At 31.3% G+C, this 27,667-nt stretch overlaps 1 protein-coding gene across 1 annotated transcript; it reads right to left on the bottom strand.

Annotated features, from left to right (window-relative positions):
• Nucleotides 1-365: 365 nt before the first annotated feature.
• raskol (Ras GTPase-activating protein raskol) lies at nt 366-26,769 on the bottom strand. The gene is made up of 10 exons (XM_070638227.1): nt 25,452-26,769; nt 20,958-22,015; nt 8,124-8,232; nt 6,354-6,505; nt 4,928-6,285; nt 4,506-4,862; nt 3,037-4,266; nt 2,362-2,533; nt 2,091-2,292; nt 366-1,422 (listed from the first exon to the last, which is right to left on the bottom strand). Exons 2-10 carry the CDS (start codon nt 21,880-21,882, stop codon nt 1,185-1,187), a joined length of 4,743 nt encoding a protein of 1,580 aa, XP_070494328.1. The 5' UTR covers nt 21,883-22,015; nt 25,452-26,769; the 3' UTR covers nt 366-1,184.
• Nucleotides 26,770-27,667: the final 898 nt, after the last annotated feature.

Genomic DNA, 27,667 nt, shown 5'->3' with positions numbered 1-27,667 from the left:
GTTATTATTATTTTGTATGGGGATTGATTTTTGATTATTATTATTTAGTCATGACATGACCTTGCTGAGATGATTGTTTTTGGAAGGTCAATGGACTGCAGAGCTTTAAGTCGATTCGAATTTTGGATGGAGTTGAGTCGATTTGAGTCGACATTTTCATTAAGTCGAGCCATTTGAGTTGACATTTTCATGGAGTCGAGCATTTGAGTCGACAATTATACTACGAGCTCTGCAATTGACAGATGTATTGGACCTTTTGGATTGTAATTGAGCACTATAGTTGGATTAGGATGAGATTGAATAAGATGAAAGCTACAATTTTGTAGAAAACTGGACCTAATCCTCCATTTCTAATTAGAGAACCTTGAATCAGAGCAGGATATGTATACGAGGTATTCCTAGTTATTATATGCGTCGAACTGGCTCGGTGGTGTAGTGGTTTAGTTCATTGGGACTTATTTAGTATACACCAACCAAGTTGTTATGGGTTCGAGTCTCAACATGAGAAACTAATCTCAATGTCCTCTTTCAAATTCTACAAACTGGAAACGTGGCTCAAAACCATCTTATGAAGACTACAGGCACTAATGTTATGAATCTTAAGGTCCAAAGAGCAAGCCTACTAAATGTTAGAATAGCTTTGAAGAGGAAATGCCTATGAACCATATGTCATGTGCAATTTTGTTCCAATGCTCTTAATGAAGTGTGTTTAACCTAAGAGAGCACCTTCTCCATCAAGCAAGGCCAATAATCAATCATATTTCATAATACCAAAGATCTAAGGCTCCTCCCAACAATCTCATTCCCCTGGGTCAGACAATTCTTTTGTCATTCCACATAATGCACTAAAATACAAAACTTATGAACCGGATTTCTATAAGCCTTAAAATTAAATACATTTTATATCATGTCAGTGGTCTAAGTAAGTTACAAGATGGAAAGGAGAAAGAAATAAAATTTATGGTTCTTTTTTTGGGGGAATTTTGGTGAATAATTTGTTATGAATTTAAATGTACATTGCAGTAAAGAATTCATGAATTATTTATCAACTCTATTTCAGCTTGTTTTTTTAAAAATTTTTGGCATTTTTTCCTGGTTCCACAAAATTAACATTAATTCTTGTCGTCATCTACACTTAATTAACTACTTAAACATTTGTGAATTTATCTCTTTTCATATATATTTTAAAAATTGGTCGTGTCATCATCCTCCGTTACAGCCAACACTTGTTTCTCGGTGAAAGTTCCATTTTTCATCTCATATCGATTTCTTAAGCATGTCAATTCGGATAATAGACGATTATTGGCAGCATCTAGCTCTGCAATTTGTTGACCTTGTGCCTCGATAACGCGTTGCTTGTGATTTATTATTAGAGACATTTTGTATTGTTCACGTCGAAGTTCCTCTTCCATTGCCAGCAATCTAGAATGTAGAATGATAAAAAAGGGAAATGGAAAATTAGTGGTTTTTCGGTGAATTTTCTTTAAAGAGTCATTATGGAGGAATTGAAGGGCTTTTTATGGTATTTAAAATGAAAGAAAATTAAATTCCATTGTAACGGTTTTCCAGAATTCAAAATTTTCTAAGAAAATTTTTCCTCACTTCAAAAAGTTTTTCTCAAATAATTTCAAAAAGAAGCCAACCTGGATCAAATTGAGTAGATTTTCTGGTAGAAAAACATGGCAAAATTAATGTCGCATTCAAATTTTCCTTGATATTTCCTTATCTTAAGAAAAATCCACATTTCAATGTAATTTACCAAGACAACAAGCGTCTTGACACAAATTGGATGAAGCACTTTAGCAAAAATTTTATTTAAAAAAAATCAAGCACTTCTAGTGATTTTGCAAAACAAAAAACACATTATCAAGGTCAATGATGTTTACACTTTTTTTGATAGAAATCATTTTAATTTAATTCCAACTCTTAACCCAGACCTTCTTGGAAGTTTCTTAAGATATCATATTAAAATCATGGTAAGGCATTGCACGTACCATTTTTTTTTTTTTTGGAAATAAAAATATTTTCATTTCAATTCCTCTTGAAACGTAAATAGCAACCAAAATACTTGTGGAAAAAAAATAACATACCTTGATATAATACTTCTAATTTTATTGTCACTCTGGTTCGCTAATGCGTCAATACTATCGCTCGTCTCCTTTAACTCAGATTCTTCCAATTTTTGACGTAAAATATCAACACTCGATTGTAATCGATGAATTTCTTTCTCGCATTGTTCGATTGACGATTTGTTCATGTTACGACGTCGTTTGCCTTCTTTATGATGATGAACTGTGAAGATAAACATATTTTTTACGTATATTAAATTTTTCCCTTACGGAATTTCTTTCTATTTCTTACCTTCTGTATCACTTGAACTGTCTGATAATGTCCTTGCCGACTCAACACTAAGACGACGCTCATATCGATTGTTGAAATATGCCAACTGATTATTGTTATTATTGTTGATGTTGGGAATATTATTGTTATTATTATTATGATGATTGTCGTAAATTCCATCATCACGTTTATACTGCAAAAGGGTAAGAATAGGAAACATGTAGAATGCGTATAATTTGATCAAAATTGTAAGTTGATTATGATGTATGCGGATCTATTTTTATGATGGCATGTGGTGGAATTGAGTAGAGCTTAACTACATTTGACTTTGCTATATTGTTGGCAATACTGTAAATAGTGCTGAATTCAGCTTTGCTGAGTAGAACTGAATTCAGCTCAGCTGAATAGTAGTGAATTAATTTCAGCAGAATTCAGCTAATTTATCAAACACTGAATTCAGTCCAGCAGCATGAATGCTGAATTCAGATGAATAGCAACGAATTCAGCTAAGCTGAACAATGTTGAATTCAGTTCTGCTGAGTTCAGCTAATTTGCCAAACACTGAATTCAGCTCAGCTGAACGGCGCTGAATTCAGCTCCGCTGAATAAACTGTATTCTTTATAGCCACCACAATACAGTCCTTAAGATACCTCAACTAACAAACCCACAATAATAAACATGACTCATTTCCTTACCTGAACAAGTGGATTTGTTCTTGGCATTCGATTACTGCCCATTCTACGTCCATTAAGCGATGATGTATCGATGACACCCGGCACGTTTGTCGATGATGATACTAAATTATTATTATTTAATACATTTTGTCTCTCATCAATTGTTATCCTCTCCTCACTACTTGATGGTGTCAGCGATGAACTCTTTGCATCAATATTATTGCCATTTTGTAGTTGATAAAGTGGATTCTTGAACGCGAGTGGTGGATTGACTGAATATTTTGGACTTATATAACCGTATTTTCCATTTAATTTTGTAGGACGTGTTGTTGTGCTTGCGTTACTTGATGAACTTGAATTTTGAATTTTCGCATTAAAGAACTCAATATTTTGCTGAATAATTGACTGTCCATTTACACTTTGGTGGCCATTTGATGAAATAATCACATTTTCAATTGGACTGGAACTCTGTGATTGCGTTTGAATTGATTGATATCCAGACGAATGACCAATTGAGACATTACTACCTTTTGCCTTTAAATTTGGATGATGATGGATACCATGTGGATCCTGTTGTTTTTGTTGTCGCTGTTCCATCTCCTCACTATATTTAATTAAGTCATCAAAATCTTCGAGATCACGTGGCATATTACTATTTGGTGATTCATATGATGATGAACCAGCTTCGGTATGTGGTATGCCTAAATTCAATGCATTTGTACGTTGAATATGATGTTGTTGTTGCTGTTGCTGAATATGATAATATTGATTCTGTGATCGATCACTTATTAAACTCAATTGTGAGCCATTTAATTGACGTCCATTTGTGTATACGGATGGTTGAGCTTTTGCATTTGCTGTTGTCAATAAGCCTTGATGCATACGTGGTGTTGGACTCTTTCTTGAGAATGGATTACTCGGATCAAGTCCAATTTGTATGATATTAGTCTCATCATTTTGAATTTGTTGATTATTTCTTGGCAGTGTACTTGCTCGCATCGATGATGATGCCGGACTCTTTGGCTCATTACGAGCCAAACTGCTTGTAATTTGATAATAATTATCACGTTTAGTGCTAGTTATATTATGATGTTGAATACTGTTTGTATTATTATTATTCATGATTGAATTGTTATGAAGATGAGATGATTGGATACTTGATGTTGAATGTGAATGCTGGAGTGGATTGAAGCTCATTTTTTGTTGTTCACCGTTTAGGAGGGAGTAGACAGTTGGATCGTTGTAGCAAAACTAAAAAAAATGGTAAAAATAAAGTCAGAAGATTCTCAAATATGTTCTTAATATCTATAGGATTTGAACCTCTGACAATCGTCATTTTCTTGTCATTTTCAAATTAACATGAATTTAAAATTGACAAACCCCGATTTTAAACCCTTCTATTTTACTTTACTTCGCTGGCCGTATAGATCAAATGTGATCCATGGAAACCCTCAACCCTTTAAACCTTTCTACATCCAATAAATACTTACAATATTTTTCTGCAATGAATTTGGTGTCAATACACCACGAATAATTCCTCGTTCGGGATTTGGTTGACATGGTAGTCCATGTAATGAGCTCATCGATGGTTGTCGTCCATTCAACTTGTCCATTGATTGGAAATTCTGTTCCGATAAGTGCCGTTGGTAATTATTCTCCGTTGATTCTTTAATTTGACTAACACGATCGAGTATTGATGTCAATTGTGTCATTTCATTTTGCTTTTGTGGTGGTAATTTTGGGAGATTCTCGGTGAGAAGTGAGTGTAAGACTGACAGTTGTTTGCCTTGGTCGATGTAGCCTGACCATTCAAGGATTGTATCGGTGTGATTGAGTTCTGAGCGTGTCTAAAATTGGAAATGAAATTGATTAATTAATGGACTTAAAGATGTCATAGATTAAAGCTACTCACCGAAATCTTATTAAGGAAGTCCTTCATACGAGGAGCTTCCTGCTCAAGGAAATCATTCAAGAATTCCATAAAATTCTCCTTGCCCTGGAATCTCGTAAAGTTTGCAAGTGTCTGAAGTGTCTTAGCGACAAGTGTCAAGTTTCTTGTCGCACGTTGTGATGGCAATTCATTCGTAATATTGAATAGACTCGGCGATAAAATAGCAGGACAAAGGAATCTTAAGAATATACTTGCTGATATTAAATTATCAGCCATGTCCTCACGATTTATGTTTAATAAACGTTCACGGAAGGTGGCAAAGCACTCCCGAAGTTGTGATGGAAATTGTCGATGACTGTCGTAAATAGCATTCCATGCAAGCTTAACAGCACTCCTCAAGGACTGTTGTTGACGTGATAGAGAGCCACTTGCCTTTAGTGGATCAACTTCACAATCACGTTCTGATGTAATTATTTCAGTTATTGGTGACGAGAGTGTATCCTGAAGGTATTGTTCACCGGTTAATTTAAGGAAAGCTTCCATACTCTTTGTGGCTAGAGAATTTCCACGGAATGTCAACCGTTGATCACCGACACGAAGTAAATCGAGTGTTATAATTTCTGTTAAAAATTCAGCTGCCATGCCTTGATGATGCATAAATAGTACTAAAGCCTGTCCAATATCCTCTTTGGCTTTAACTCCAATCACTGGCTCTAAACATTCACAAATTTTTTTGTAATGCTCCTTAAGATATGCTTGAAATGGTGAATATACATCTATTGGTAGAATATCAATGCTTTGGAATCGACACTTAATCCTCAATGTTGGTATTGGTTCCTTTGTTGAATTTTTACTTAAACTATCATGCTTATCGGCTATAATTGGATACCAATCTTCCGAAAATGTTCGACTTGTGACTTCATGTATTGGAATTTTAACAGTACCAACCAGTACATGCTTATCACGTTTCTTCTTCTTTTCACATTCACGAAATACGTTGACATAAATGACATTAATTTCGGGTATATCCGGAAAATCAAAATGTTCACCCCAAAATAATAAATCGGTTCGTAATTTCACCGATGTACGTCCGTAAAGTGTCTTATCGAGACATATCTCACAAAAATATTTTTTCTTTGGTGGCAGTGCTTTCGCCTCATAAATCCACATTTTTAATGAGTTGTCTGTTCGTCGTATACCTTCAGCATTTGGTTGAATTGATTTTCTTAGACTATAAATCCATAGGTCACGTTCTTGACGTGATCCACAGCTGTAATAGCGTTCACCACGTGGTCCTCCACGAACTTGAAAACAATGACGTCGTCCGAGCACGGATGAATGAACGGGTGCGACTCCTACTGCTCCAATTACTGATAAATCTGTTGTGGATTAAAAGGGAAATTTGATTATCCAATGAATTTATTAAGTAATGAATTGCTAGACTCACCGATTGTCGACATTACAGCATGATTGGATAACAGACTCTCATGCGATCGTGATCCACGAATTCCTCCACCGCTTCCATTGCCTCGTTTCGTTCTCTCCAATTTTGTCACCGATTTTGTGCGTTTTAATGGATTTGATCTAAACGAGCTCAGACTGTTAATTATATATGGTAGGCATAAAAAGAAGAAGAAAAAAAAGTGGCGGATGGGGGGAAATGGAAATTAGAATGTTAATTGAGTTTATGATAAATGTGCAATAAAAATGTGAATTGAAAATTGATTTTTGAAGAACTATATTAAATGCTATTTACAAAACAAAACGTTACATACTAATTTTACTTGCTACTACTTGAGGACGAAGACTTTATTTTTATGGTATATGGAAATGTAGTTTTATTGTACAATATGATTTTATTGCAATGATTGGAAGTATTGTAGCGTCTATAAATAGTTGGTGAGTTTGAAAATCTGAATAATCAGCTTTGGTTCGAAAAGAGCAACATCGGCTCTGGATCTACTACAGTTCCAGAAGTCATATGACGTGAAAAAGTCAAAGAACAGTGAACCTAGGACAGGGCTTCTTTTGGTTAAACCAGATTTTGCTGAATTCGACTCGAAGGCAGAGTCACACGTCTGTCTATCAACACTTTTTCCGAATTCTTAAGACCGTGTGCCTTTCGGGAATACGTTATAAACTTCTGAATGATTAATTAACAGAAAATATGTCTATTTAGATTATTAGAAGAATGGTTCTTGTGTGGGATTCGATCCAATATTCTGCGAATCCTTCTTATGTGTTTCTACAACTGAGCTACCACAAGATTTTAGCTTTGTGACTAAATTTAATCTACAAAGAAAAAGGCGACCAGGAGCTCCAAAAGCTACTTGGCGCAGAACAGTAATGAAAGAATGTCAGCTCAACGTGCGGACAGAGAATTTGTACAAACTAGATGACATAGCCAGCAACAGAGTCAGATGGAAAGCCTTCTGTTGTATCCTAAGCTCCACATAGGAACATGGTTGCAGTAAATGTGACAAAATTCTTATATCTATTTGAAAAAGTTCGATTGATTGGATTATTTCAATGAAATTGTTGGAAGTTTCCAAACTAGCTGCATACTTTGGTAGCTAATGCATCTTGTATGATTGAACACTTTGAAAGTCAGCATATGATTTCTCGTTAATGAGGGTATCAAGCAGTCTTATCGCGGTATGAGCCCAATCGGACACATATTTTATATGCTGAATTACATCGTCAATAAGTCTCAGTTACTTAATAATCATGCAAAAGTGATTTCTACTAAATTATGCTCTTAAAGGTTGAATTAGTTACAATGTATTATGAGGTGTCATGCTATCTAAAAATTGGTATTTTACTTCTTCGAGATATACTGCATCTCAACTAATTCGCCATAAAATTATCAATAATTCTACACAAATTACAAACTCATTATCATCAATTTCAAGTCCAAAACTACACAATCATATACCAAAAAAATTACTTCGTTTTGTTAAAAAATTCTTCAAATCAATTTTCTTTTTACTTCAAATTCCAAAAAATTATAATGAACGTGCGTGATCATGTGCTCGATTAATTTTTTCACCCATAATTAATGTATTCCATCCAAAACAAAACAAAAAATACAAAAATAATTGTAAATGCCTCACACATTAAAACCACCCCGAATTGAGTCATTCCACAACTTTTTTATTTATTTAAATTTAAACTTAACCTAGAAATTTGTCACGAAAATGGAAAATTTGTCACCTACCGTTTTGAGAAAAATATTGTGAATCGTGAGGCTGATGATTCAGGTTTTTGAGTAAGCATCGGTGTGCTGGGTGCTGATCCGCGTCGGCATGCTTTCTCGTAAGATGTGTCTGTAAAAAAAAGGAATTAAAATTAGTAAAAATTGACAAAATTTTTGGTATTTTAGATGAGAAAAGATAAATTTAATTAGGATGTCAACTGGCTAGTGGCTGTTATAGACAGAAGAATGATCGTCGCACATTAACAGTATTCTTAGTAAAACATGATGGTATTTTAAATAAATTGTTCAGCAGGAAGGGACAGTTAATTAATTTTTATTCTTTATTTTATTTCTTGCTCTTTCTAATTTTGTCATTTATTGGAATGGATGAGGAGACTTTCTGTTATTTATAGTCACGAATGTGTTTGCTACACATTTATTTTAATGATGTAAATTAATCAATCTTCCTTCTATTCGTTTTGTTGTTCATAACGTATAAATTATTTTGATGAGTTTTGGGGGCATTTAAGGATGAGTGGCTGGCTGTTTATGATAGATTGGTAATATTTTGATAGTTTTATTCCAGTTTTATTGCATATTAAAAATTTTTTAATTGTTTGTTTTATGTAAAATTATATTTTTGAATATATTGTGTAAATTAATGAGCTGGACTCGCTCAATATGTTGTTGTTCAACCTTTGCCATGCTATAGAATTTTATGGTTTTATTAGTTTATTAAAATATGCTTTTAAACTCGAGAATTATTCAAAAAACTTTTCGAAGTGAGAAAAAAAAATCTGAAAAATGTTGAATTTTAGAAAACCGTTAAATTTTGCTCAGAAATTGATCAAAGTTAATTGAAATTTTAATATTTAATAAAAATGCGCATTAAATTCCCAAAATTTAAATTCAAATTTTTCAACCAAATCTCTCTCAAGACTACCGGAAGAAAAAGGGAATCGACAGGAGTATTTATTACACCAAATAAAGATTAATCAAGACGATGACTTCAGCTTCTGTTCGTCTATTTTTATTATAAAATTAGGAAGTCAAAAAAAGACATTTTAATTTGATAATGAAAATCATTCAATTTAAGATGAATCGAGTCAATTAAAATTGAGTTGTTTTTAATTTTTGATGACTTTAATGGGAAGAAATGTTAACTTTTGTCTTGACTCTGATGGAATTGAATTGATTGTGAATTATTTTTATTAATTGTAGGAGATTATCTGTTAATTTTGATGAATTTAAATTAACTTAAACTGGATTATAAAGAGAAAGATTTGAATAAAATAACAAAATGATTTAATTGCACAACTTGAACTGCATTTTAAATAGACTATTGTGAACAAATACGGAACTTTAAATTCGATTGATGTTAATCCGACAAAATCCCATCACAATACCTAACACTCAATGAATTTTTGATTAATATTCGCAATAGAAACCATTAACAGTAATTGAATTTTGTTTCCTTAATTATAATACTCGATTGTTTGGCTGCAAAAAGTTATGAATCGTTTAGTTCATAATTAAAGAGATTTTAACGGAAATTTTGAATTTAAATTGTGTCAAACTTTTGTATTTTTTGCAAATTTTTCAATGCTTAATCAACTAGATCGGTGATTTATTGTCTAGCATGAACTACTCTATTGTATTTTAATTACGAAACTAGATTACTGCAGATTATATTCTTTTAATACGATTTAAATATCATAACTCGTCCGTTAATTTAAATTCAAATTTAATTTGACCGTTAATTATATTCAAAATACCGTAAATAACAATTTAATTGAGTTATGCTGAATGATTCTTAACTAGACGTTTATGACCATCAAAGTGAATTAGACCATTAGCCATATGGCTCATCACATGAACTTTTATCATTTAAAATTTATATAATTTTCTTAAAATTGCCAAGTCACATTTCGTGACTTTCCGTCTTAAAAGCGCCTGACTGTATTGTTGTCTCTAAAAAAAATTATTAAAAATTCAACACTTCAAGGCCGAAACTAAATTAGCATGCATTATATACTGTAGAACATATGTATGATAAGCATTTTACATTTTTTCGTCACATTATTTTATTTTACATGAATTTTTTTCAAACATTCTAATTTTTTTCTTATTATTCCCCGAAAAACACATTAAATTGTTCAAGAATTTCAAGTATTTTTTTATATACGACCAAAAAAATAATAAAAACATCACTTTTTTCATAATTCTTGTTCGTTTTTTGAGCAACAAAAAAAATTGCACACTTCACATCATAATTGGTTTTTCATTCAAGACGGAGACCAAAGAAGAAGAGAATTTGAGGACAAAAGAAGGAGCCAAAAAAGAATCAGGGCATAAACAGGTAAAAATTTAAATTTCTAACACGCAAAAAAGGTTTTTTTCTAAACAATTGCCAAAAAAAATAAGATTATCTTAAGTGCCATAGCATATTCAGGATTTTTTCTAATATAATCATCATGTACAGCTCCCTTTAGCATCCTTATTTGACCTTCTCGCATGAATCATCAATGTCACATTTTACTGCGTGTGAAACAATTTTAACCCTTCTTACTCTTTTTTTCACATTTTTTTTTATTCACCAAACCCTCAACACAAAAAAAAAATTGCATATAAATTTCATTAATAAATTATTGTGACGTTCTTTTTTATTCATATTCATTCGCGCTTATGTGATAACTCCATTTGTGAAGAACTATTTTCTTATGCTAATATGCTTAGATGAATTAGGAAGGAGACAACCGGCATGTACACAGCATGAATGCTACAGTTTGTAAATGGGGTCAATTTTGGATTTGTGGATAAGGCGCATTTATGGTTTTTAACGGATTTTGATATAGTTTTGCATATTTCTATGTGATTTAGGAATCAAAAAGTTCAAAACAAAATTTCAAAAATTTTAACGGTTTTTTGAATTTAAAATTTTTGGCTTCCACCTCGAAAAGTTTTTTGCGATTTTTGAGCTAGTGTTTCATTCATTTTCGATTATTTTTTCATAAAATTGTTTAAAAAAGTGGCAAGACTATTTTCAAATATCATTTGAGTTGTTCACATGTAACATAACCTCAAAAATTACAAAAGCCAAATGTAACCAAACATTCTTTGAACTGTTTCAAAACATAAAACTGATTGTTTAAATGACACCCTATCCCTAAATCTAATAATCCAATAATTACTCGATAATATTCATCCAATAAATTTCTTATAGTTCACTGACTCAGCCAATAAGTCATAAACCGATGAATCTCTTACAAAATCTTAAATTTTCCAAGAAATTATGCTATAAAGTCGTCTCTTTTCTAATTTTAAACATGAATCAGCCCGAATGGTCAACATATGTGTGACAGTTGAACAACAAACTTAATGCGTCTTCATCTTTCTTCTTCATTTCCCTCAATTTTTAGCCTTTCCTTCCCATTAGGTTGAATTTTTTATTTCTTTATGCAATTCACTTTCATTTACTCGTCATTTTTCCAAATCACTGAATCTAATCATTATTAAAATGATGATGGTAGGAAGAGTAAGGAACAACTTTCTCCATAGACGCAAAAAAGAGTAGTTTAAGAGCAGGAAAAGAATAAGTTTTGAACAGGCTTTAAAGAACCGCATGCACATAATAAAAACCTGAAAGAAAACCCTTTCATCTTCTTTTGTTGTTGACTCAGATGAATAAGAAGCACAACAAAAAAAATTATATGTATCTGGGCTGTAAACGGGAACAGAGAGAAATATGCAGTCACACAGTATAAAGTGAAATCAACACATTCCAAGATGTCCACAACAAGACAAGCAGACATCCCTTTATCTTAGTCAGTTATGTTCTCATCATCTCCTCTACGTATGCCTTGATTGTCATTGTTTTGAGGTCATAAATAATGAATGCCATCATAAGATTATTTCTTTACATAATAATAACAATAATAATCGTGATCGCATGATGTTGATATAATCAAACATGTCCATTTTTCGTAATAGTAAATGATCCACATCTGCCTTGGATTCCCTTTTTTGTCAATTAATTACTTCTTTACCAGCATAATTGTCAAAACTGTCAAAAACTCTCAAATCTACCGCAATGTGCTTCTATTTTAGAATTTTGTGTTAATCTCCTCCCGGCATGTCCATACAGCAGATGTAAACAACTGGATGTTTCACAAATTACAGATCAAATGTGGCTATAAAGATACACATAATGTGTACATCTAATGACTTTTCGAAACGAAAACATCGCGTACATATTGGGAACTGCTAATTTTATCCAGCCTCAAGCTGCAAAAAAAATTTGTGATTATATGCCACATGGTGACCACATTTTTTTTTTGTCTTTTCGATCATAAACTTTTTTTTTATTAATTAATATTATTTTTCTCTAAAAATCCGCTATTGTTAATTTTTTTTGGAAGTGCTGGTTAAAGAGAATCGAATTTTGATAGTCAATATACGGTACTAATTAGCCTTCTATAGAACAATATTCATTTTTGAACGGGAGTTTATGGGAATTTTGTGGTTTGCATTGTTCTATAGCTGGATTAGTAAATGTGTTTGAGTTCAATTGAGTTATTGGAAGCGCAGTTTTGAGGAATGAGAAATTAACGGGTTTTTAAAATTTGAATAAATAAAATGGTGGATTTTGTCACCTCGAAAAGTTTTTTTGGCCTAATTAGCTATAGAATAAGGTATTTGTGAGTTTAAATGATTAGAAATATTCAAAAAAGTGGCAAGAATCGATTGATCATAGTCTAGAAGAAGTTAAAGGTCAACTTTTATAAAAATTTGACCCAAATTCACAAATTTTCTACTAAAATTCCCAAAATAAATCAAAAAAACCATATTGCAGCATAATTACTGCTAAAAAGATAAGCACAGGCATAAAATGAAACATATTCATCGACATTGTGACCGATGTTGCTTGCAATAAGGTCCGGAAATCGAAAAAAAAAAAATGTTATTTAATGTGTCCGGCTATTGTTATTGTTTTTCTCTCTCCTCTTCATCCACATATTTACATACATTTCTAGTTAACTGGATCTCGAAGCAGTTAATTAACTGGCAGTGTCTAAATATCGATATGCACATCAATTAGCAGCATTTGTGTGTCAGATGTTTTTGTATTCGGGAGTGAGGAACAAATATATCACTGATATTGTATTGCGAAATAGGAAGACAAAATGCTGACGTGATTTGTAAATTATTTAAAAAGTTTTTTTTTTCGACTTTATTGTTTCTTCTTTTTAGAGCTGGCTAACAGACACGGTCGATTACAAATTTGTGATAGTGTATGCGATGTGAAAATTATATCTGTAAAAATGGCAGTTGATGTTCGGCTGACTCAATAGTCATTAATTAGCTTTTAATTTATTACTTTTTCTATATTTTTCTTTGTGAGACTTAATATAATTACTTTTGTTCATTAGGTGGATGGATTAGAGTGAACTTATCGTAAATTTTTAGGTTATGTTGGCAGATTTCATGTTATTTGCTAGCTTAAGTTGACAATTTAAATAAAAATCATTCGAAATTTAACGAATATTATCATTTTGAATCTGAAGATAACAAAATTCAAGATGGCGAATTTTTCTCACTTCAGAAAGTAATTTGCATTAAATTAACACAAAAAGTAAGCTTTACTAAAATATTAAGATGTAAATCTATCCAAAAAAGTGGCAAGCATCAAGTCAAATAACTCTCATACTTTGATTGATTAAAATTCATTAAAAAACATAAATCATAGTAATCCGGTCATTTGCTCGGCTGAGCAAAATCATTTGCAAATCAATTAAGTATTCACAGTCTTTATCATCTGGTCAATTACAGACAATTTCTCAGTTAGTAACCTCTTTCAATACTGCGAAACGACACATTTCATAAATGTCAACAATTAACACAATGTATGTCCACTCACACTTGATACATAAAATCAACAGAATCGGCACAAATTTCCTTTCATCTCAATTGAATGCAAGTTTAAAAGACAAATAAACAAAAGACAGCGACATACATAAATATTTCATGTACATAAATAACACATCATGTGTGAATGACATAGTGTCGAGCGTGAAAGTTGGCAACAAAGCCATACACATCTATATGTGATTAGTTCATCAGCTTCTGCTTATCTCGCATCGACAAAATAATCAAATTGACCATGCTGTACATCGCAATTTCGTTTTATGATTGTTGATCGTATCGACAACGTTGTTGCTTCTTTTCAATATAGAATGGATTAATTTACCATTTATTTGCTTAACTACTGGCTATTGATTGCGCAGATTTATGAATATTAGCTTCCTCAACTTTCCCCTTAATTTTCTAATTTTTTAGATGAGAAAGCAACAATTTTTGTTGTTCATTAATCGAGTATTCATTGTAGAAACAATTTGCATAACTCATACACATTATCTAAACGACCACAACGGTCGGATCCAATCGACACATTTCTTCTTTGTTTGTCAACAGATTAACTTACAATTATAAAGTTAAAAGATATTACGGCAATCATTTTAGTTATACATTATTAAGTTTACTAGCTGTCGAGACGGTGAGCATACAGATATGAGATATGCTGAATATGTGTCCATATACAGAGAAAGTTTTTTGTCTCTTTTTTTGCTCAGCATAAATTAATGTGCTATTAATAACTGTAGCGATTTCTTTGCATGGGATCATAAAGTGAATGAGAACTGGATGTGTCTGGATGGAATAAAAGGAGATTTTGATGGAATTTTGCAAAAAAAAAAAAAATAAATTTTATTTCGAATCTCCAAAAAACACTTCTTGTGAGAGGGGGGGATTCGAACCTTCGCCCCTTTGGGCATGAAATTGATATCAAACGATTGCTTATGCAATCGTCTATATCTCAATTTTTTTGAACATATACATTTCGCTAATTTACTAATTTAAATACATCCAAATTCAATAGAAACTCCAAGTCACCATTTTTCACACTAAATATATTGCGTTAATCATCATTTAATCGAAAATTTCTTTTTACTTTAACTCTTATTTTCATCTAAAAGAGAATTCGCAATGTTCGTTGAACGTTAAACTGAATAAAATGGCAATAAAGTCCAATGATTATCATCTATGATCTATTCAATGAACGTTATAGAATTATATACTGCAGTGAAAATTTTCACTTTACATCTTTCGACTTAATAAATTTATTAAGTCCATGTTGGGAGAATTGTTTATGCGGAGAAACAGATCGGACGGAATGAGATGAGATATTCTCATTCATTATACATTCAGAAACATATTTTTATTTTATTATTCAATCAAGAATGTAAATAAAAATTATTTAATTCGGTCCTTTATAACCGTGAAATTTCTTTGACTATTGAAACTAATTTTTTAATTTTTTTTTTTTTCATAAGAAGTTTAAGATTTGTAAGAATTGATTTTGTTAGGAATGTTGAAATGTTTGTTTATGTTAATGTAGCGCTCTTTTTGAGTAAATTCTATGAATTATGTCCAGTTTTACAACGAGAAATTTAAATTTTTAACAATTTTTTTGTTTTTGTCTCCACTTCGAAAAGTAATTTTAAAAATTCTCAAGCTACAGACACAATAATGTTAAAAGTTACATAAATTAAGCAAATAGACGATGGCAACGATAGTTTGAAACAACTTTTAGAAGTTTTAACTTCTTTATTTACTTAAAATAACAAATTTTCAAAATTAGTCCGCCATTTTGAATTTTCAACTATATTTTTACAAGCTCATAATCCCAGCCAACCAAACCTTGAACTCAGCAAATCAATACCCTTCTAAAACTCGCTCAATAAAAGTGTTTTCTTGACAAATAATACAAATTCCATTGCGTAAACCTTTAGCTCGGCACCATATCGAATCTAATTATAAGACACAAAATATACATGTTGGTATTAAGTTTGAAATTTTTGCCCAACACAAAAGGCTGAATTTGATTCCAGCTTCTATAAGTACAGGTATGACAGCCTCCAAAACCTCTAAACAAGTTCACCAGCATGAAAAATGTGAAATCAGAAAAAAGAGCGAGTAAGTTTGAATGACGAAGTGAAGGAAAATAAATAGAAAAAAAAATTTTGTCATGAGTGACAGGCAGTAACAATAATAACAATAATAATCCTTATTTTTCATCCATATGCTCAATATCACTCTTCTTTTTTATGTCGTTTTACTTTCAATGGTTCCATCCAAAATTAAATAATACGATATACATTTTTTGATGGACATGTAAGAGACCGCGCTTAATTTAGGTTTCATTCAACATAATCTCATCAAATGCGTATATTTCGTCTGTAATTTAATCAAAATAATTCCCATTTTTATTCTGTCGCTTCTTCTACGTTCTTTTTTCTATTTTATTTCTAAATTTTATATGCTTGGTATGAATAGAATAATTAGAAGTATATCAAGGTGTAGATGAAGATGGAATTTAGCTTTTTTTTTGAAGTACGGGAAGAAGGTATTGTAATTGTTATGGTTATTAAATAGCTTATTTGTTGATTGGATAATAAGTATTTAAGGGAGATGAAATTGAGTTTTTGTGGAATTTAGCTGGATGGAGTTCTATTCTTGGATGGTAAGCTGGAGAATATTTTATTTTTTTCTGTCAATATGGATCAAAAAGTGCCGTCAGGGGGTCATTAAGGTAGCTATAAGGATTGTTGTCAATGAGGTCATGACGCTGTATTCAAATGGAATGATCGTAGTTGAAGTTCATTAGAAGTTGATAGTTCGATTCCTTCATTCAAATGGTTTTGTGTATCCGAAGAATATTAGTTGGTTTGAGTCTAGATCTCATGAGATTACTCTGCTAGTAACGATGTAAAAGTGCGATGCTGGGAATTAGAGACGACAGTAGTAATCTAAAGACAAGATCCAGGTTTCGACGAAAATGTCAATGCGGCAATGATTTGATTTATATTGTCAATTTATCCAAATTCCAATGCAACTGAGTTAAATACATATTTAAAGAATTGATAAAATGCAATTTCTTAACATGGTTCGAATCCTATCCATGGAACACTATAAATAATTTCTAATGTTCGTAACTTATTTTATATCATTCGTCTTTTTTGTTATTTTTTTTTATCAAAATAATATTTTTGTTTCAAATTAGAACTCACAATCACCTCCAACTCAGCTCCTTTCTACTCTACTCTCAATATTTTTCATGATTTCATTTTCTCATGATCTATTTAAAGACATTTCGTCACATTAATTTAACAACATTTTTAACAGTTTCACTAATTTCTATTCTCACTCTAAAAAAAAAATTTTATATTTTTATATTTCACCCAAACAAAAGAAAAAACGAATAAGAACAAGAAGAAGAATGTCGACGACTGCATTTCATTTTCAATAGAATAAGAATAAAATTGTGTAAAGAGATGAAGAAGAACGAAAGAAGCATCAACAACAATGACAAGTTTCATCTTAATCTCATCTCATATGTTATTCTTATAACTCATAAAGTTGCATGCATTGAAACCCTTCTCCTTGAGTCAAACTCGACACACAATTTCTTGTATCTTTACATCTTCATGTAAGTGTCTCATTAATTGAAAATTACTATTGTTGAAATATATAAAGTTGTTCGTTATGTATGATGGAAAATTAGATTGGGACGTTTATTATTAGACATGATTGCATGTTGAAGATGGAATATTTTTTCGATCATGGTGTCAAATTATGGAACCAGATGGTGAGTTATTGTCTTATTTTTACATTTTTTTCTGCTCAACTGAATTCTGACTTGTGCAATTGCCTGATTAAAATGTGAAATATTTAAGAATGAATGGTTTTGGACATGTCAAACGGTAAAATTGTTTAATGTGTGACCAACGGAACGGTAAAATGGGAGGTTTTTCGGTGAAGTTTGGAATTTAAATTAGGAGGTAGTTTGTGACGCATTTTAAAGGAGATTTTAGAAGGAAATTTAGAAAAAAAAAAATAAAAAGGTAATCATATACTCAGATATGAATCAGATTTTCAATTAAAATGTATTATGAGATTTGAACTTGCACTTTATGATGATTATTATTATTTTACTAAATTTCCATATTGTGTTGTTCTACAAAAGACATATTTGAATTATTATTTCTAGGATGTATATTAAAACATGAATTTATATAAGATAACATGGAATCTCACTGTCTTTTAGTTAAAGTCCTAGAGAAAATCAGAATTTTCAATTCAAGCAACATTCTACAGAATTTATATACTTTTTTCCACGAATATATAAACTCTTCAAAAATAATTCAATTCAGTAAGGTACCAGCCAATTCAGGTAGATCAATCGCCATAAACAGCAATAAATTTTAGTAATAAATTTGTCAACGTTCTCAATTTTCTAGGAAGTCTTATAAATCATGAGAAAGAATTTTTTTTAATTTTTGTCAACGAACATTCGGTCAAAATGTCCCAAACATCAATGTCGTCCCTCCCTTTCTTTAGAAAATTTCACTTAATTTCTACCATTTGCGACAATAAAATTCAAATTTGTGTGACTTCTCCATATCTCATGGAAATAGTTTTGAATAAATTAACAATAATTTCTTATTTTTGTTCGGACGATTAAAATTAAAGAAATGTGAAATGAGAGACGAAAAAAAAGGAACAAAAGTAAGGGACAGAGGTCTGAAAAACATTATAATTGATTTTCATTTCACTGCAAATGGGATATGCACACATAATAACAATAATAATACGATAATGATGAATAGGGAGATCCCAAAAAAAAAAAAAAAATAGTAGAAAGGTCCTCTCTTCTGTTTACGATTGTTGATGATGATGTAATTTACCGGCTAAACGGAAATAATTGTACGTTAGAGCTATGCATCAATGAGAGAAGAAGAAGACTTAAAAATTGGTCAAATGCAACGAGGGGTGAACATTTAGTTCTAAAAAAAAAAATCATCTATTGTTTATAAGTGGCACTTGAAAACATCTCTAATTGATCCTTTCGTTATTGTGATGCTTGATGCACTAAGATGATTATTGGGACCCTTGTGAATGAAAAATCTCGGATTTTTTTGCTCTTGGTGTGCATGCTGTAGAGTTTAAGCTAATTTATACGAATAAGGATACAGAGTTGTCACTTTGACTGATTTTGAACATTATAATGTCTTTTTATATCATTTTTGTTTATTACATCTCAAAATTACAAAGAATTTTAAAAAAAGTTCAGAGTTCGAATCTCTTTGAATCCTCAATATAAATTCATTCGGTTTTTTTCTAATTGTATTTCTTTTTTGGCACCAAAAATGCTCAGCTTTTATTTTTTTAACATTCCAATTCCTAACTTGCCGCTGAGATCCAAAACACATTTCTTATACTTTTAATCCAGCATGCTATACACAGCATAAAAAAAAGTATGATGCATCTCGAAAGAATTCTATTCAAAGCATAGGAGAGTGGAAAATGAGGAGATAAGTATCATCGTCAGCAAAGCAACGGGAATGAAGAAGAGATTCAACGAGCTAATGGAAAGAAACTCGATAAATGCAATGCCATAAAAGTTCAAAACACATTCGTGTGTATGTTAAAGAAATTAGTGTGAAAAATTGAATGGATGCTGATTGGGTTTGGAATGGATTAAGACGCTTTTTGGTATTTCAAAAATTTAACGGTTTTTTGGAATTTAAAATTATTTTTCTCACTTCGAAAAGTTTTTATTGATTTTTGAGGACCAGCAGGCAATGCTACTCAAATTTCAATGTTATTCAGCATGAGAAAAGTGGCAACGATCATCTGCTCATGATTCTAACAGTCACAATTGCCTATTTCATCAGTATTCTCAATATTAATCTAGTCAGTCACACAAACCAAACTAAAACATTCTCAAATAGAAGAAAAAAATCCAATTCCATTATGAAATTTATCACACTACCATAGATGGAACGTCCAATTCTACACGGTAAAGTTCAATATTTGTCTTCATTTTATGACGTTTAATACTCCGACATTATAAGCATGAGAGTCTGGTTGTTGTGGATCTTTACGGTACTATTAAAAATATTTATGGAAATTTCATTCATGCTGTTATGGATTGACGCGATTATTTATCTTTTCTATTTCATTTGATGGACTTTCTTCTTCTTCCCATAATCCCACCAACACATCAAACATTCCATAAGGCAGCACAACAGCAAGAACGAAAATGAAAATCAATTTCATCTTCATCCTCTGCATTTTTTTTTTTGTCTGATTAGAGATTGTTGATCTTCTTCATATTTATTCTCATCTTTTAATGTGAGGGTGTCGTGTGTACATACATTAAATTATGCATTCATGGGTTCTTTTACTTCCATCTATGGAACCGTCTTTTAACTCAGTATTTTAAAGTAGACAGAGAAGTAAGAAGAAGATAAATGGTTAAAAAACATATCGGATTACAAATGAAGAAAACATCTTTTCATGCTGACAATGTGAATTGACGGTTGAGAATGCTTGTTTTTGCTGGGTCTGTTTAGTGAGTTGAGAGTGTTTATGGACATAAATGTTTGGGAATTTGAAGGGAAATTGGATGATTCAGATTCGATTTGTAAATTCAGATTTTGTAAGGATTCGAACCAACTTCTAAGTTGTGAATTGATTGACATTTGGTGTACCAAGCGAAACATCAATGCCCTAAAGACTATGCTGTGCCAAACTCAGTATGAACAGCAAAATCATAACTTAATATCTTCAAAAATCCTAAAAATCACAAAAAGCATAAAGCCACTACCCAAATACAATGACAAAAAACTCATTACAACCACTTAATCCCCTTTTCCCAACCACATCAAAGAGAGCCCTCAAAGTCAAAACTCAAAAGGACATATTTATTAAGTTTGATAAAGTAGTTCTTCTTACCAGAATGTACGTCATCATCGTCATCATTGTCCTTATTATGATTATTATGATTTGCATTATTATTATTTTTCTCGCAACTATCCGACGACGATATATCAAGTGGTTCACGTAAGAACAGCTCCTTCATCAAATCATCACAATTTTCAGCCTTAATATACAATTCGAGTCTCTCAACAGTCAAGTCATAAACATTTACCGGTAGACTCTCATTTGAATGCTCAACACATTTTGACGTCAGCGATTTGAGTAGCGAATTGTTACGTGATAATTTTGTTGAATGTGTACGCCGGATGAAGCTCAATGATTTCTTTGGCGATGCAGTTGGCTTATGTTCATGTGGAAATAGAGCCGATGAATCTGAGAGTGATGTATAGTTGATTGACGATGATATTTTTGGTGTTGACTTGAGAATGAATGAATTTTTTGGTGGAAATGTTTGCGGCTGTGTTTCTTTTACCGGTAATGTCTTTGATTTTTCCTTTATTGGACTGGTTATTGTTACTGTTATGGGCAACGCTGGCTCAACAATTTCTTTACATTTTACAATTTCCTTTATAGGTGTTGAGGATGTAATATTTTTGGTCTTGGTACGTTTATGATTTGCATGAACTTCTAAATTACTATCGTCTATATTTACACTACCATTCAGTACAATACCATAACGTTTTAATCGATTACTATCATCTGATGTGTAATTTGATTTCTCTCTTAACATCTCGGAACTCTCAATTGAGTCATTAAGACTCCAATCACATGAATATCCACTCAAATTTGGATTATAAATATTTTCATTTGACTTTTTAACATCATCATCATCCTCACGTGATGTCAAGTCTTCCGTTGATAATGCGACATAAAATGTCGATCGACGACGTGATGAATCATCGCCGAATGTTTGGTCAGCTGTCTGTAGTATCAGTGCCATTATAATTTCCTTTAATCACTAATAATAAGCGTGTTTGCAACCTTCTTATCAGCCTTCTACTTTTTTATTATTTCTCCTTACATTCAGTTAAGTTTATTTTTGTCAGTCGTGATATCAATGCTTACGCTGTTATCTGTAAGTAATTTTACTGTTGAATGAAAGAAATCGCGCTGTATTAGAACGGAATGGGTCGCTTGTCATAAATACACATGTTCTTTCACTGCTCTCGTGTGTGTATTATTTATTATCAGCAGCAATAATATTATGTATGTATGTCTGCTCATGGCTTATCACATCAACAGACTATCCATCCATACATGACATGTATATTTACTTATTTGTTTGATGTACAGCAAAACATATTACTTGCAATAATTCATCAGAAATTCTACAACAGACTTGCATATTTTTTTTACTGTTAGTTTGGGACTTTATGACGATGGGATGGCCATAAATTTATTTTTGCTACTTTTTTGAAGTAAAATTAAGTGGAAAGTCATTTAAATTTGTGAGAAAATTGATGCTTTGAAGATGAAAACTTTTTGAAGTGAGAAAATAGGAAGAAACATTTGAATTTCAAAAAGTCGTTAAATTTGAACATGTGCTTTAAAGTAAAAATTGATTTATTATTAGTTTTGTCTATTTAATTGCGACAAATCTAACAATTTTGGTTGCTTGCCACTTTTTTCTATCTGAAATCATCATCAGTAGCAATCAATAACAATAAATTTAGTCAAATTTAAGCGAAAAACTTTTCGAGGTGAGAAAAAAAAACATTTGAATTCCAAAAATTCGTTAAATTTTTCAATTATGCGTCTTGGGCAGTCAATACATAATTTATTACTTCCTGTCATTTCAATTCATTTTGTTTATTAGATGCCAGATGTAAATGAAGATAATTATTCATGTAAAGCAAAAAAAAAGAGGCAAAAAAAAGCCAGCAGTGCAGTCTAAAAAAGGGTTGATGATGTTTATTGCAATGCTCTCATAATGCATCATATTTAATCATTAAATTGATGAAGAAATGTCAAATCAAATATTGTTAAGTAACTATTCGATAAGGTTAATCAACTGTTAATAATAATCCATCAAAAATTGACAATAAAGCTATGTTCAACATGCATAAAATTTGCATCATTTAAGGGGACCTATCAATGACTTAATTTCAGTCAATGCAAATGGAATCAATGTCATGAATTTACAATTATGATACCACTCGAATGAATGTGAGTCTAACGATCAGAAGCACTTCAACACAGCATGAGAATGCATGCATGCTGCAACATATAACCCCTTTTTAGTATTATTGTTCTTAAGCTCCGGATCTCCCTCTATAGCCTCTTTAAATATATGATCATAAAATTTCATCATGATCCTTTTTTTTCTATTTTTATTATATTTGAGAATAAAGTCATAAAAATTTATGAAAACCAAAAAAATTGATTATGCATTCTATTGAGACATTGGAACTGACTGATGTGAATATTTATTCATCCCATGGTTATTGAAATTTCATTCATAGATTTTTTTTTTGCTTTACTGCTGTGGCATTTTTGTTATTTGTTAGGTCGATGGATAATGATTGTTTTATATCTAAAACTACAAATTGGCAGCTGGCATTGACTGCCTTATTTTAATCTCGATATTTTATTAAAATTTCTTTTATTGCGTGCAACAACAATATTTTTTTTATTACACTTTCTTGTGTGCGTAAAGACAGACAATAAAATGTGTATAAGCTACAATGATGTGATTTTTAATGTAAAAATCCTTATTTATAGCTTTTTGAGTTTTTTTTTTGCTTCTTTTTATCTTACATTACTTCTTCTTGTGTTTATTGCACTTAGATGTGTATATTGTTTCTGCCCATATGCATTTTTTATTGCATTTTATGAGAAGTCTTTAAAAGTTATTTTTATCGTTGTAATTTTATTGCTTCTGATTTTTTGAGATCAGATAAAGAATATGACAGATAGAATTTATTTTGGAGATATGAGGAATGTAGGAATTTATATTGTTGATTTTGCAACGAATCATTTAAGGATGATAAGAAGATTTGTTAAAATAAGAAGGAAAATCTAAGTTCGAATCTTTTACAATTCATAAGTTTTCACTACGGGAGCGTTGTCTGTTTTTTTTTTGCTTTATATTAGTCATGTATTCTATTTTTCTCAAAGATTTTACTGATTATTGACAAACCGAAATCAGCAATAAAGCTGTCATTTAAAGGAAGCCATGGATCAAAGCTGATCTGTGTCTTCAATATTTTTTGAACTTTAAAAAGATCAACATTCAATCAAAATAATAAAAGTTATGAAAGGAAGAAAGGTTTTATCGCTTATAAACCAGAAGTTCGAATCTCAGTAAATTAATATTTCTTATAATCGCCACTTACAACTCGATTCTTTTTGCAAAAATTTACTTTTTTTTACACTCAAATAATCTCTCCCATGCGGCGCAAATGAACAAAGCTCCGTCACGGAACCCTTAAGACTCCATTGAACCTCTTTTATTAATACCAAATGGAAGCCGCTACCGTTTGTCGTTCATATGACTGCCAAATTTAGGCGGCTTCTATTTTGCGTTAATAAAAGAGGTTTAGCGGCGCCCTACAAGCTTCCTGATTTAGCCTTCTTCATTTGTGTCGCTCGGGTTCCTAACCTCCAAACTCTCCTCCAATTCTCAAACCCACCAAAATCACCAATTTTCCACACATTCGTCCAAAAAAAGTAATTCAACCCCAAAATGACATTGAAGCCAAAAACTCATAATCAACTAAGGAAATGAAACAAGTTTCACACATTTCATACCAAATATCTTGATAAACTGCATAATGATAAGAAATTGCAGCTGTATAAGTGATCACTTGACGTTGTTTGATGGATCATCGATACAGTTTTGGTAAGGCTTGATAAAAAGATATTTGATTAATCGATTTTCAGTGGAAAGTGGTGAAATTGGATTGTCTCTGTGGACTTAATGATAAGAAGAATGAGAATAAGGCTGCATTGGAAGTGGTGAATTTGGATTGTCTGTAGACTTAATGATAAGTAAATTAAGGCTGAAACTGCAGCTGGCCTTGGATTTTGCAGCAATAAAAAAATAAAAATTCTTGAGAATCGAACCAAAAAATTGAAGATTTTTTCCCATAAAGTCATTGAAAGTGGAATTTACAGTTCGATCAAGGTCCACTTTTATTGCTCATTGACTCTAAAGAAATCAGCAAAATTGAGCACTTTAAAGCCTCTTGTTCACTCCTATTGTTCCTCGATTTCCGTTCTTCTTTTCATCTTCTTAGGCAGCAAAAATTTTTTTCTTAGTCATAAAGCTAATTTTCTCAATTTTTCTCATCGTCGTCGTCATCATAGAAGCAATAAAAATTTTTATGACTTTTCATTCAATTAAAATAGCAGCAAAAAGTAAAAATAATATTTTTCTACGGATTCCCTTGCAAATTTCTGTTGTTTACATAAGAATGCAGCCTGAGCATGCATATGTATGTATGTGTGTGTGTACATCAAACAAATCATTGTCCCATTCGTCATAGTTAATCATAAAAATTAAATTACCGTTGAATTTTCTCAGTCAAAAATCAATGAATCAATTCCAAAATAATCATGTTCCTGCTTTTTATTTTCGCGCTTTAAAAATTCTTCACACTTATTTTTTTGTGTGTGCTCCAGCGTCGAAAAAAAGGCACGGCAAAAAAAATTAAGCCTCGTAGTAACTCAAGTTGAGTTCAGAAGGTAAATAAACACAACGAGGCACAACAAAGGCACAACACAACACCAGCGAAACGATATGTTTTCTTCGTTTTATTCCTTTAACCAATTCAAATTCAAAACCGGATTCACAAGTTAGTTCTCTTGATCGTTTTTCTTGTGTTTTTGCGTCTATACCGAAATAAAAAATATCAACACAATTGAGTCTTTTTGGAATGTTTTTTTATTTGTGTCGCTGCACTTAATGTTTTGAGATAATTTTCTGTGTTTGTGGGATTTTTCAATGTTTTTTGGATATGAAAAATGTCCGTTAAAATTTTTTGAATTTTTTCTTCGTTTGAATCTTAAAAGTTCGTTAGAATTTGGATTATTTTTCGTTGAATCAAATTTTCAAATCTAAGAAGTCCTTTAAAATTTGAATCTTTCTTCGTCAAAATTTCGTTCAAATTTTTTCAAATCTCAAAAGTCCGTTAAAGTTTGAATTTTAAAAATTCGTTAATTATTCAATAAAATAATATTATTTATTTTTTTAACTAGAGAGCACAAACACTCGACCTTTAAATCGTCACCTTTGTATCACAATTCTTGACGGTAAACCAACACTAGTTGCTGAACATTTTAAGTCGTGATTCAACTTTATTTTTTTGTCATTTAAATATTTCTTTCTCTTCCCAATTATGCTGCATTATCTCACATTATGTTCATTGCGTTTACTCATAATTAGCTTGATATTTTCAATTTTCACATTTAATATATATTTTTCTTTGTGGGTGATTTGTTGTTCAAATGTCGTACCCAACCAGATTACAATTTGACCCTTTTTAACGATCACTTTACGATTATTTCATATTCTACGTGTGTATTCACTTCCACTATACTGATTTATTTTTTACAACAACAACAAAAAAAAAAACATTAAATTTTATATGCAGTCAGCAGAATTGATGAATTATTAATTACACTTAGTATCACGCAATAAATATATTTTAATATAAACTTTTTATCGATCTTTTTTCCGTATTTTACAGTTCTTTTTTTTTGTTACTAAAATAATAAAAAGTTACAAACGCGAATGAACAAAAAAAAAACAAAAGAATTTCAAAATCTTTTTAAGAATCAGGCAGAAATTCAAGTCACACGAAGACGTAACGTCCACTCGACTCGAGATGTATTTCAAGACTAAAATAAAAAACTTTTTCTATTCCTTCTTTCTACTTTAATTATCGTATTATTTACTACATATGTGTGTGTGACACAAGCACATGTGTCCACATAGACATAAGAAATTTATGTGTTGTGGCAATTGCATTTATTTGTATGTATTGTGTGTTGTGTCACATGGTCACATGGTCACACGAATGTTGTACGTTGTAGCATTTAAAGAACCAAAACTAATTTTTTTTACTTCTTTTTTTTGTTGCTGATAAAATAAGGAAGAGCAACAACAAAAAGAAGAAGACGGAAGGATCTTTGAAGAGAAAAAAATAATATTTTAATAATAGTGAATTGTATATAGGCAGGACATGGAAAGGAAGAGAGCTAATAGAAATGTAGGAAGTGATCGTATTATTGATGTTGTTGCTGTTCTTTTTTGTGGATGAATATAAAATGAGATTTGGTTTGGAATTCTTTTAGGGAATTTAAAGGAATTTTGAAAATTTGCAAAAAAAGGATAAAAAAGCGCAGGTTTATTTTTAGAATTGCAAAGACATATTTATGATAGGAATTGAACCTTTGATTATCAGAATTAATTAGCAATATTTGTTATTTTTAAGTACTGAACATTGGCAAAATTGCTTTATTATTGAACAATTTGCTATATTTTAATATAACTTCTAACGAATATTGTATAAAAGTTGTGGATTTATAGCAAAAAGCTAGTAAAATGTTTAAATTGAATCAAATATTCAACAAATAAAAAAAAACTCAATTTTATTTTAAAAAATACCAAAAAAGTTTGACTATTAAATATATCTCCGATGAAAAACTCGCCATAAATCTCTTAAAGAATCGAACCTATTACTTCATCGCAATTTCATTAAATCCCAAACTTCATTCTTACT

Source organism: Chironomus tepperi, unplaced genomic scaffold (genome assembly GCF_022539635.2).
Source record: "Chironomus tepperi strain 1889 unplaced genomic scaffold, CSIRO-AGI_Ctep_v1 contig_171, whole genome shotgun sequence".
Taxonomy (NCBI): domain Eukaryota; kingdom Metazoa; phylum Arthropoda; class Insecta; order Diptera; family Chironomidae; genus Chironomus; species Chironomus tepperi.
This window is presented reverse-complemented; position numbering and strand designations above follow the sequence as displayed.

What these genes read in the sequence shown, in the direction of transcription:
- raskol (XM_070638227.1), bottom strand. Translation starts at nt 21,882, where the DNA reads ATGGCACTGATACTACAGACAGCTGACCAAACATTCGGCGATGATTCA. An exon ending in ACTTCCTTAATAAGATTTCG is followed by an intron (nt 4,863 to 4,927) that starts GTGAGTAGCTTT and finishes TTCCAATTTTAG; the next exon opens with ACACGCTCAGAACTCAATCA. An exon ending in ATTAGAAGTATTATATCAAG is followed by an intron (nt 1,423 to 2,090) that starts GTATGTTATTTT and finishes TCTACATTCTAG; the next exon opens with ATTGCTGGCAATGGAAGAGG.